This window comes from Triturus cristatus, chromosome 6, assembly GCF_964204655.1.
Source record: "Triturus cristatus chromosome 6, aTriCri1.1, whole genome shotgun sequence".
NCBI classification, from domain to species: domain Eukaryota; kingdom Metazoa; phylum Chordata; class Amphibia; order Caudata; family Salamandridae; genus Triturus; species Triturus cristatus.
Window position 1 is genome coordinate 1,681,657,991 of NC_140589.1, and position 13,517 is coordinate 1,681,671,507.

General features: G+C 47.1%; 1 protein-coding gene across 1 annotated transcript in view; it reads left to right on the forward strand.

Moving 5' to 3' along the window:
- The window catches only part of PPP2R5A (protein phosphatase 2 regulatory subunit B'alpha), a 730,770-nt gene that overhangs the window by 169,102 nt on the left and 548,151 nt on the right, over positions 1-13,517 (forward strand). Inside the window, exon 2 of the mRNA XM_085612862.1 lies at positions 863-1,059. Coding sequence (XP_085468988.1) covers positions 863-1,059 — 197 coding nt within the window. The remainder of the gene's footprint in view (positions 1-862; positions 1,060-13,517) is intronic.

The window sequence follows — 13,517 nt, forward strand, 5'->3', positions numbered from 1 at the left end:
ATGAGGGCATGCTATCTTTCTGCCTGTTTTTCTTAGCTTTTTTTTAATGAACCCTCAATTTGCCCATTTGTTTTACTATCAACATATCATACCTATCTCAGACCAAGTCCCATGCTCAGCACCCCTTTATCTCTAATGCTGCGTGGTGTGTTTAGTTCACATATTCCATGTATGGATTGTTAAAATTGTAATGCAGTTGAGCTGTTCAAAGAAAGAAAAAAAAGGTGAAGTATGTAACATGTGAAATACACGTTTTCACAACATGTGAAATACACGTTTTCACAAAATGTGCTCATCTTAGTACCATTTTCCCCCACACAGCGAAAAGAAAAAATATTTTGTTTGTTACGTACATGTGACCTCCGAGAGCACAATCATTTTGAAGACTTACAGAAAAAACCTTTCAGTTTGCACAGGATCATGCTCGTCCATCTTCTTGACCAATTATAATCTTCTGACCTAATCTAATGTAGGTGGTGATGAATTCAATTTCTTACTGTATATCAGTACATAACAAAGGGTCTCACCCTCAACAGATTTTGACTGTGCACACAGTTTGTGGGAAAATAGAAGCCATTTTGAAATAGTATAAAACCTTGTGGATTCTTGGCTACTCTTCTGGCATATGTGGTATCAGCGATCAGAAATTGCAAGATTTTAGATTATTCCATCAATGAGATCTATAACTAATGTCTTAGTGTTAAATAGTTGCTCCGTGTTCAGTAATGATGAATAACAAAAGATGTAAAGCACATTAATGCAGAAGTAAATTAAAAGAAATATGATCAGCATAAATCTGGTTTCTTAATGGAACACATACCTTGGATGTCTGCTAAGTAAACTTTTATTTGTGTCTTTCTAGATGCTGCTTCAAATGAACAGCAAGACCTTTTTTGTCAGAAGCTTCAACAGTGTTGTGTTTTGTTTGATTTCATGGACTCTGTGTCAGATTTGAAGAGCAAAGAAATTAAAAGGGCAACTCTGAATGAATTGGTTGAGTATGTGTCAACAAATCGTGGTGTGATTGTGGAACATGCCTATCCGGATATTGTGAGAATGGTAAGTAATATTAGTACTTTAAACCTTTCGTTTTCACTTTCTGAAACAGTAAAAATTAATGGCATATGTTAACAAATTTACAATGTTCCAGATTGCCTATTTGTTCTAGTCACTGACACCTTTTCCCTAAACTACATTTGGTATTATTTTATTTCACGTTTGTACAATAAATAATTAGAATTGAACATTTCTTTAAAGTCAACCCACCATGCTCTGCCTATGATCCGAGTTTGACTTGTTGAAAGCCGCTTATTGTCACAGGCCAAGACCCATATCTGGGTTGCGTTTTTCTTCTAAACTTTATCTGTTATTTAGTGCTGGGTTAATTAAAATATAGCATATTTTTTTGCAGTTGTTGAACTACACTGGATTGCTTCCTCCGCAGACCTTGAATTACACTTTTATTCTTAAATCATGAGACCTGACCTTTCTCTTGACTGATAAACTGGATCTTACCAGTTCTGTTGAATGTATTTTTATGATTTTTACATCATTGTAGATTTATAAGTGAAACGCATTCTTAACAATCTTAGTGTTTGGTTATAAGGTTACGCAGAGTGACAATTGTAAGGCTGAGGGGAAATGTAGAAAAAGTAGATATGCTTAAGGGAGAGAGAAGGAAATGAGTCCATGATTGTATTGCATGTAGAAAAGGCTGTCTAAGAGCCATATGGGAAGATAATAAGTTTAGTAGATCTTGTTCTTTGATGGTGGTTTTTTCATTTTGTCTTTAAAAGATTAGAGTTCTTCATTAAGCACTCTAGGTGAGGTCTTGTTCAGATAGTCTGCAAACGGAAGCCAGTTTGTCTGAATATATGAAGTTCCTTGTCAGACCCAGACACTTTAGCTGATACGTAATGTAACACTTTGCCACCCACATCTTGATTCAGCAGGAAACTGAGGCAAGTAAAGAGGGAGGGGCTAGGGGACATCAGGGAACAGATCCTGCAGATGGGATGAGTCAGCCATTGAAGATTTTTTTTACAACACTGTATTTTTGATGAACTTAATCTATGGAAAGTTTAGACCTCTGGGTCGGCATTAAAAAGTGGCAGGACGTTGGATCTGTGTTGATGAACAGCAGGAAACTGGATTGGAACTAAATTCCCTGGCAAATGGGGTAAGGATTTCACTGTCAGAAGATCTGTTATTAAAGACAATAAAGTTAGCAAACGGACAACACCTTGAGACATGAAAATCATACAGCTCTTATAGTCATTCTTTCCTTAAAGATGCACATTGCATTTGTTTGTCTTTCTGTTCCTCTTTGATATTCCTACATGGTGGTTCCCTTGAGAGCAGTACCATTCCCTGTTTTTTTCACAAGAAATACGCTCTCCAAAAATTCAAAGCACCTGTTTCACAATTTGAAGCGCTTCTTTCGAAGTGTTCTTGTTTCTCTTTACATTCGATGTCCTTTCATTCGCAAGTGTCATCAATATTCTCAGGCTAAAAGAGCAATTACCCTGGTTGCTTTGCGAACTCCGTTTTACTCAAACAAAATCATTGAATGTTTGTTCTCACTTAGCTGTTATAATTCACTCCAAAGTCATCTTCCACATAGGTTAGTTCCAAAGCTTAGTTCTAAGTTTATACTCGTAACTTTATCAGGACACCGTACTCCAAAACCTTAGTCAAAGTAACCTTCCAAAATAAAACTGCGCTTATCTTTGCGATGTCATCAGTTGAATACTAAGCAATACTTGAAACCACTCTCTCTCTTTCACTGGATTTAGAACTGTTTGGCTATCGGTTAAGCTCAGTCAAGGTTTCTTTCTATAGATAAGACAATTCTGTCCTCAAACAAGATCTCGTGGGAGTTCCTGTCTACCACTGGATTCAAGATGGCTGCCAGTAAGCCTCATCACCGAGTTGCATGACATCCAGGGCACATCAGGACAGCATATGGATGGACTTGAAGTCAGTATGAAGCATAGATTCACAGACTTGGTCCATCCTTTACAGCCTGACATCTGTGAGAATTTGGGAGAGTCCTGCTCTACCTAGAGTTTGATATATTGTGCTTTATTCTGTGATTGACACACTGCCTTGTAATCAAACTTTAAACAGTGACGGGAAACCAAAATGCGCAAGGTGGAAAAAAAGACTGTCCTAGGCTTAGCAAGAGATGCACCATGGTGCATTGCCATTTAGTTTCCTGAATGTTATCATTCAATCTCTGGTCTAAATTCTTTGCTCAGAGCTTTATTCAGTTTAGCATTGGAGATTATTCACTTCTAGGGAGGCTCAGCATTATAGGCTTAGAGTACGTCACAATAAAGAACGTTCGAGGCATGTGGGCTGCTGAATTCATATCTGTGCATAGATCGCCGCCTAGTGTTGGGTCCGGATGTTTGCACGTTGTTGTCCTGGAAGAGTCTTCGAAGTATCCTTGGATAGGTGACTCCTCCCCTGGACTACAGTGCGCATGGGCATCCTCTCCATCCTCAGATTGTTTTTTTCCGCCATTGGGTTCGGATGTGCTATCTTAGCTCAAGTTAGGAAAATATTTTTTCGAGGCCAAAAGGCCTTTAGTTCGCGTCGGTACTGTTTATCGATCGGGTTTCGATAGAATTTGTTAGTTTACTAACTTTCAGCACCGACTGCTTTCGCATTTACCTGTCCATCGACTACTTCGACGATGGAATCCAGGACGCCATTCAAAAGGTGTCCGGTATGCAATGCGAAGTACCCACACATCGACGTCCATCCGGTGTGCAACAAATGCCTTTCGCCGGACCACGACGAATCAACATGCATGGCCTGTGCCCGGTTCCGCTCGAAGAAGACTCTGCGGAATCTACGAGCGGCGAGACTCGAGGCGCAGCACGCGGCACCGGCCCCAACAGACATCTTCGGCGAGGCCGAAGACGTCGAGGAATTGGAAGTCTTGCCCTCCAGTCCCGTTTCCGAACACGAACCCGGATCGGACGAGGAAGACGAGTCACTCTTCCACAGAGGTGAAGACGACACCGAGGTAGGAGACGACGAGGAGGCCTTCGGGGCCGAAGAAAGTAGCTCCAATGATGAACAAGGCCTACCTGTTCAAACCGTTCAAACACCAGTGCCACAGCCTATGGCTCCGGTCGAGGGATCGCCTTCGGGCCTTACCCGAGACCCATCCCGCAGTTCTTCGGCCCCGCCCTCGGGCCCGGCCTCGGACGTTCAGCGGCAGCCATTACTACATAAACAGGCTGGTTTCCCTACCACAAAACCGAAACCGAAAGCTGCTCAGGTTCCACCGAAACCGAAACTGAAAGTAGCGCTGGTCGGATCGAGGCCTTCGACGCCAGCGCACCGCGTCGGCACCGACCGCACCAAGAGGGACTTCGGTGCCGAACTTGAAGCGGGCGACGTTGGAGTCGACAAACGGAAAAAAGCCATCGGCACCGACAAACCTGCTCGGCTACCGGCACCGACGACACCAAGGGCCGTACCGCCTGCGGTGTCTCACATCGCTCCCTCGACGACACCTAAGCCTCAGGTATCGAAGACTTCGACGGTGATCTCTTCACCCCGACTCGATGACCCGCCGGCACCGAAAAAATCTACGGCCGCCTCTACGAGCCTGGCCGGTGCCAAAGCCTCGAAGGCGCCCCAAGTACGACCTGGTGTGACGCAGGGCAGCAAAACCACACCTGTCCTCCAAGACACGTCGGGCTCCGGTTCGGTCGGAGCTCCCGCAGCCTCTTCGGTGCCGACCAACATTACCTTCGGCTTGCCTCCGTCAACAATCCCAAAAATGTTCCAACTCAGGACACGGGTCACCCAACCTACGGTCACACCTGCTGAGACGTCTCCGGCACGTATCATCGACGCCGGCACTGGCAGGATGATTCTCCAGGACCGAAGGATAACTTCGGAGCCGCCATTGGACCCTTTCAGGATCCCACTAAAAAGGAAGTTGCCTGCAGAATCGGAACCTCTCCTTTATGAACCCTTCCATTCATCCTACCAGGATCCACACCGGTTCTCCCCCACACGCTCCGATACAGACGCATTGGAGGACTACATGGCTGACCAAGTCCCCTACCATGTAGACACGGACCCTGATGACCAGCAGGACCCTGATCAAACTTGGGGCGACCCTGCAGACCCCAGTGCACCTCTTGATGCACAGGATCCACAACTCTATGGGGCAAAGACATCTCCTACGGAGGATACTGCGGCGTTCAATGCTCTTATCGAACGTGCTGCCAATAACCATGGGGTGCAGCTTCACTCTGATACCATCGAAGATGACTTTCTAATGGACACCTTTGCATCCTCAGAAAGACATGTAAAGACTCTGCCAATGTTGAAGGGGGTCCTCAAACCAGCCAAGGACATTTTCAAAGAACCCACCAGGGCACGAGTGATAAACCCCAGGATTGATAAAAAATACAGATCAGCACCTGGGGATCCTACTTACATCAGAGGACAATTACCACTCGACTCCATCGTCGTAGCGAATGCACGCAAGAGGGCACACTCGCAAACAACAGGTGACGCTCCTCCCCCGGACAAAGAGTCCAAGGTGTTAGAAACCTCTGGCAAGCGAGTTGCCGCCCAAGCTGCCAACATATGGCGCATAGCCAACACTCAGGCGCTCCTTGCTCGCTATGATAGAGCGCACTATGACACACTTGAGCAAATATTCCAACATCTCCCTGACCAGTTCAAGGAAGGCGCAGAAATGCTCATCAGAGAAGGACAGCTACTAACGAACGCTTCCATCAAATGCGCACTAGATGCTGCGGACACGGCTGCCAGAGCCATAAACACAAGCGTCATGTTGCGACGACATGCCTGGCTACGGATCTCAGGATTCAAGCCTGAGGTACAAAACAATATACTGAACCAGCCCGTCAACCCCGACTATTTATTCGGGCCAGAGGTTGACACCACCCTCGAAAAGATAAAAAAGGATACGGACACTGCAAAGTCCATGGGCGCACTACAAACTCAGTCCTTTCGGAGCGGCTCCTTTCGTCGCCCCGGAAACAAGGGAGCAGGTAGAGGACAGGGGTCACAACAAACATATAACAAAGGCAATACACAGACCACCTATGATAAAAACACCCGAGGTGGATATCGTGGCTCCAGCACAAAGGGCAGAGGACGCGGCTACGGCAACACCAGGTCCTCCCCCAAGAACAAGCAGTGACGCCCTCTCCCTTCCTCCCGACCACATAACACCTGTCGGGGGAAGGCTACAAAGGTTCCTGTCCACGTGGAATTCCATCACCACGGACAGGTGGGTCAAAGATATTATAAAATACGGTTACTGTCTGGAGTTAACCTCCACTCCACCCACAATACCACCAAGAAGCCATCCTATGTCCTCAGAGCACTTAATGCTCTTACAGCAAGAAGTGCAAAGTATGCTTCTAAAAGGCGCTATAGAGGTCGTACCCATCCACGAGCAGGGTGCGGGAGTGTACTCCCTCTACTTCTTAATTCCAAAAAAGGACGGGTCGCTCAGACCTATATTGGACCTGAGACCCCTGAACCAGTACATTCTTTCAGAGCACTTTCATATGCTCACTCTACAGCAAGTCCTTCCGCTTCTCAAGCAGGGAGACTTCCTAGCCACACTGGACCTCAAGGATGCGTACTTTCACATACCCATCCACCCCTCACACAAAAAATACCTCAGGTTCACTGTTCAGGGGCAGCACTATCAGTTCAAAGTCCTTCCCTTCGGCGTGACAACAGCGCCCAGGGTTTTCACGAAGTGCCTAGCTACGGTGGCAGCACATCTACGGAGGCAGCATATACACGTCTACCCCTACCTAGACGACTGGCTCGTTCAAGCGAAGTCAGCCCAGCAATGTGCAAGCCACATGTCCCGCACCATTCACCTTCTTCACAGTCTGGGATTCTCACTGAATTATCCAAAGTCCCATCTCCAGCCCGCACACGTACAACAGTACCTAGGTGCGACTATAGACACTCTGGCGGCCACAGCTCAGCCAAATTTAGTGAGGATCAACAGCATACAACTGCTGATCTCCAAATTCAAACCCAATCACTCACTTCCAGCGCGAGTGTTTATGCAGTTGATAGGCATGATGGCCTCCTGCATCTTCATAGTCCCGCACGCGAGATTACATATGCGCCCACTTCAGGAGTGCCTAGCACGTCAGTGGAATCAGGCTCAAGGACAGTTAAAGGACCTAGTGTTGGTGAGCGGTCGGGCATACAACTCTCTGCATTGGTGGAATCCACAAAACCTTTGCAAGGGCCGACCGTTCCAAGAGCCTGTCCCACAAATAGTACTGACAGCGGACGCGTCTCTCCAGGGATGGGGAGCTCATGTACTCCACTACACAGTGCAAGGACTATGGACAACACAACAAAAGAAGTTGCACATCAACCTTCTGGAATTGATGGCAATCTTCCTAGCCATGAAGGCATTCAAAGTACATCTATGCAACAAGGTCGTGTTGATCCGGACGGACAACATGACCGCAATGTACTACATACAGAAACAGGGAGGCACACACTCTCCACAGTTGTCTCATCTGGCTCAGAGCATGTGGAAGTGGGCCATTCAAAGGAACATGTCCCTCATGGCGGAACACCTCCCTGGCAAGGACAACCAGATGGCGGATCTGCTCAGCAGACACAGCCACCAAATGCACGAGTGGGAGTTACACCCATCAGTACTCCAACCGTACTTTCAGCAGTGGGGTCATCCGGAGATAGACCTATTCGCGACAAGCGAAAACGCAAAATGCCCAAGCTTCGCCGCCAGATTCCCACATCCGCAGTCGCAGGGCAATGCGATATGGATGAACTGGTCCGGCAGATTTGCGTACGCTTTTCCCCCAGCGCCATTGATACCGCTAGTGGCCCGCAAACTCCGACAACACTCCCTGACACTCGTCCTAGTTGCTCCCACGTGGGCACGCCAGCCGTGGTACACCACCTTCCTCGAACTTTCCGTGGTGCCGCATCAAAGGCTGCGGATCAAACCCGCGCATTTGACGCAGAACCATGGAGAGGTTCAGCACCCAGATCCGCAACAGCTGAATCTGGCGATCTGGCTCCTGAAGTCCTAGAGTTTGGCTATCTCAACCTGCCACCTGACTGTATGGACATCATCAAGGAGGCCAGGAGACCCACTACCAGAGCTTGCTATGCAGCCAAATGGAAAAGGTTCGTCATTTATTGCGGTAATAATGACATCAACCCGCTGGACGCATCCATCCAAAACATCATCTGTTATCTCTTACACCTATATCGATGCAATCTGGCGTACACCTCTATACGTGTCCATTTGACCGCAATATCAGCCTATCTGCAAACCAGGCAGCACCTCTCTCTATTCAGAGTGCCTGCCATCAAAGCATTCTTGGAAGGGCTCAAAAGAGTCATTCCACCTAGTCACCCACCGGCTCCAATGTGGAACCTCAACTTGGTCCTCACACGCCTGATGGGTCCACCCTTTGAACCTCTACACTCATGCGAGATTCAATTCCTTACCTGGAAAGTGGCCTTCCTAGTAGCGATCACTTCCCTCAGAAGAGTTAGTGAACTCCAGGCACTAACCGTTCAAGAGCCATTTATTCAGGTTCACGCCAACAGGGTCGTACTACGTACCAACCCCAAGTTCATGCCCAAGGTAATATCGCAGTTCCACATGAACCAGACTATTGAACTGCCCGTTTTCTTCCAAAACCCACAAACTGTTGCAGAAAGGGCACTACATACACTAGATGTACGGAGGGCCCTCATGTACTACATCGACAGGACTAAACCATTCAGGAAGACAAAACAACTGTTCGTTGCCTTTGCCCCACACCACAAAGGTAACGCCATCTCCAAAGCAGGGATAGCCAGATGGATAGTTAAGTGTATTCAAATCTGTTATCAAAAGGCAAAACGCACATTAACTATTCCACCACGAGCCCACTCAACACGTAAGTTGGGGGCTTCCATGGCCTTCCTAGGAAATATTCCCCTGCATGATATATGCAGAGCAGCCACATGGTCCACTACACACACATTTACAAAACACTATTGCGTAGATGTGCAGTCAAAACAGCAGGCAGCTGTAGGACAGGCTGTTCTCAAAACACTTTTTCAGACCGCTGCAGCTGGCACGGGTAGCCGCCGCTAATAGAGGGCACTGCTATGTATTCTATGCACAGATATGAATTCAGCAGCCCACATGCCTCGAACTGAATATGCTACTTACCAGTATGCATCTGTTCTTGGCATGTAGGGCTGCTGACATTCATATCGCCCTCCCTCCTCCCCGGCGCCTGTCGCAGCTGCAGCTCTCAGAATTACTGCAAGCATGGTCATCACTTTCTGTATCTACTCCATCACTGCCACAATGGCGAAAAACAATCTGAGGATGGAGAGGATGCCCATGCGCACTGTAGTCCAGGGGAGGAGTCACCTATCCAAGGATACTTCGAAGACTCTTCCAGGACAACAACGTGCAAACATCCGGACCCAACACTAGGCGGCGATCTATGCACAGATATGAATGTCAGCAGCCCTACATGCCAAGAACAGATGCATACTGGTAAGTAGCATATTCAATTTTGATGAGCTGTGTCATTTTGCCAATGAAAGGATTAGATCATTCTAATACGATCATGGCACATTAGAATGTTTAGGATGTTTATCCCTTCCTCTCTCATGTCTCTGCGTAGTTCTAACGATCTAACCTGTTCTAACTTAATCTGCCAACAATGAAGCTGGACATATGGTGGCATCCCACTCTACTTGCATTCCCTGTTCCTAATAATCTATATCAGTGGTTCTGAACCTTTTGTGTTCTGTGGAGTGGATGTAGGAAGGTGGAATCTGACTATATGGTTGCCCCCAACTTTTTGCCTGGTATTTGGATGGTGTTTGACTAGTCTGGCTGGGATCCTGCTATCCAGGACCCCAGCCTATCTGCTTCCTCCCTAAAACTGATGTGAGTACCCTAGGTACATACCAATTGGATACTGAGGACACCCTGTCAGCCCCTTGTAGATGGTACCATAGGTACCCAGGGCATGGTTCCCTCAGAGGCCTACCAGGGGCTGCAGCACTTATTGTGCCACCCCTGGGACAGCCATACAAACTGACACCACCAGACCACTACTGTAGTCTGGGTAAGGTGGTGCTTGCACCCCTTACAGGGATATAGGTATCCTGTATCTTACTTAATACAACACATATATCCTCATAGGTCACCCCTAAGGCAGGCCTTGCTAATCCTACAAGGCTGAGATGTGTGAGGGGGAACTCCTACTTGAGTAGGGCCCCTCTGCAAGCTTCGTAAAACTATTGCTGGGTTGTTTGTAGTGTAGCCATACCATATACTCTTGACCGCATTATAAGTAATCGCGATAGCGTGATAACTTGAGAATGGCTACACAGAACCATATCGTGTTTGGTGTCAAACATTTAGGAATCATACCCCCAATCCAGCCATGGGAGTGAGGGCATGATTCCCCCCTGCTAGAGGGGCGATGTGGGAAAAGCTGCAGAATTTAGACACCAATTTAAAAGTGCACACGTAGTACAAAATGGATGCTACCCGCCACCCACACGACTCTGGCTGCCTGTTGCTGGGCAGAACTCCAGCCACGGCAGCTGGACAATAGGGATCTTGTTGCAGGGAGGTGCTCCCACCTCCCCAGACAAACTATGTGGATTGGAACTGGGTGGGTGCACCATAGGATGTCTTTCAGACTTGCACGTAGGCTTCTCCAGTGCCTATTTCTGCATACACCGCCTCAAACCGGTTCAGGGGCATCCTGTCCCCTGCCCAGGCGGGAAACCACACACCACCAATGAGAGGCTGTAGCCACCCTTTCCCGCCTGACCTCTCATTGGTGGGCTCAGATCTGGACACTCCCCTAATCTTTGGATAAAGGTGAATACAGGGTCCCCAGAGCCTCAGATTATTCTTGAACTTCACAGACTTGAACTTCGACTTGCTGCCGCACAGCTAAAGGAAGAGATCTCCCTTGGGGTAAAGGAGTTACCCCCCTGCTTGGCAGGCACCTGAAACATTGCAAGTGACCCGTTTGGAACCTCGCTGCTCCTACGGACATCGACGACTCTTTCCTACCTTGAGGTGGGTTTCCAAGCATCCCAGAGGCCAGTGAGTGTGCACAGCAAAGCTCCGCACCGTGGACACCGTGGGTGCCGAGATCCCCAATACCCCAGGACACCGGCCACCTCTTGCACAGCACCCGACCCCGACGAGTGGGGAAGTTGTGCTTTGGCCCATTATTGAGCCAACCTCTCAGCATCATCTGTGCCAAAGATCGAAGCCCTAGCCCGCTCCGGCGACCCGTGGGCGCATCTTTACGCACGCCAAATTGCTGCCTCCCGCGGTCCCTTGTCTCTCGTCTCTCGACTGGTGGGCCCTAGCGGAGGTCAATCTTCACTTCCAAGAGTTCCCCTGGTTGCTCCAGGCCTGCTCTTCAGTCCCCTCGCTGGAGACCTCGCTCAGACCTTGTGGGCCTGCACCAGTAGCTGTTTTGTGTTTCTTGCGTGGGTTGCGTTTGCCAAGGCTTAGTGGATCCAATCCGGACACTAACACCGCAGCGACCCTCATCCTTCGTGGGACAGTCGCCCTCCAGAAGCTGGCTTTCCTTGACGCCTCCTGGACCCCGTGGCTGACGATCCAAGCTACACCTCTTCCACCTGGAAGCACCCGACATTGAAGGGCTCCTTCTCCTGAGCCCCCTGGTCACTGTGCTGTGACCCAGACTCTGTCCCCTCTGCTTTCAGGTCCTTCTATTCAAGAACTACATTTTCAATCTTCACGACATTGACAACGCTTCTTGCTAGCAGCAGTTCTTCACGTTTTGCCATTGAAAATCAACCCGCGACCCGACATCGAAAACGACCTATGCACCCGGCTTCCCTGGGGCAGGTAACAGTGGTACCTCGGTACTCTCGTGGGTATGGGCCCTTCAAAGGCTTAACTCTAAAGTATTGAACTTGAACTCCTGCTAGAAGTGTTTTTAATCTTGAAAAATTCAACCGCGACATTCACCATAGGCTTTAATAGAGATCCCGACAGTAGCTTCAGCCACTGCACGCGTCTCCCGTGGGTCCCCTTCCTCACTACCTTGGGTGGTTTCACAAGGGGCCAGCAACCCTAAATGCCCTAGGCATTGTCTGTAGAATTGTCGTGGTTCTTATACCAATTTTTCTGATATATGGTTTGGTCCGCCCCCGGGGCCCTATGATTCCATTTATTGTAACTATCAATGCTTGTTTGAATTGTATCTTTACCTCCAGCCTCATAAAGAGACTAGTGGGATTATTCTTAGAATAAATACATATATTTTATATATATATACCTGTGTGGACTACTCTTTCATTTGGTTATTCAAGAGGTTATCTATGGTAAAACAATAAGCTTAACACTCCTTCAAGACTTGGCCTGAAGGCTGCTCTCCACAGCTACCACTAGGATAGCTTTCTTTAAAGGTTGTCTTTAACCTATCACCATAAGAGTCGAATTGGACTGGTGTAAGGTGTGCCCTATAATTAGTGGACAGCATATGCCAGGCCAACTTCTCACAGTGGACTCCCACTGAATCCTTACCTGAATCTAGGGACTCCCGGCCCAAGCAAGTTCTAGGATTCAAACCTTAAAAGACGACACCCAAAAATAATATATATATGTGTGTTTTTCTGTTTAATATTTGCTTTGCTGACAGTCATGTGTATTATTAGATCCTCACATTGATATTTTAAAAATAACTCGTTTTTTGAATAGAAGAAAGACTGAACCATGCTGTTATACTTAGGCACTTAGTAGTTTGGCTATGTCTATTACCCCACGTGGTGCACACAAAGCAGATTTTCAAAAATGGCTATTTAGGCACTGACTATCTGTGAGCAATGGCATCTCTGTTAAATAAATAACATCTTGCCTTATTCCTGGGATTCGTGGTGTCTCTGTTCGCCGAGAAGGAGGTACAGCGTCATCGTGGTTGTTGCATATATATATATATATATATATATATATATATATATATATATATATATATATATATATATATATATATCAAACAAATGCTCAATAATTGAAATATTTTAATTCACAGCCAAATAGTTTTCCCCCCACATTTTCTTTGCTTCTTTTTTTGTATATACTTTTAAAATTTTAATGTATTAATTTTAATATTTCATTTTGTAAAATAGTTGTGGACCCTCTCAGTAGGACTCCCTGACCTCCAGCGTTCCTCAGACCATATTGAGAAACCGTGATCTGGATAACTCCACAGGCTTTTGAAGAATTCTGACCGCAGGTTTAATGCCAAATGAAGTTTTCACTTTTTTTTTTTTTAAACACTTTTTATTAATAACCAAGACAGCGACAATAAACATGACAATGACAGTGCAGAAATGTTTACATTAGCCGTTACCACCATTCTACAACCCCCTACACTCAGCAGCCAAGCTATTCTTTGCAGTTCCCTGTCCAGAGATCGCCCCCC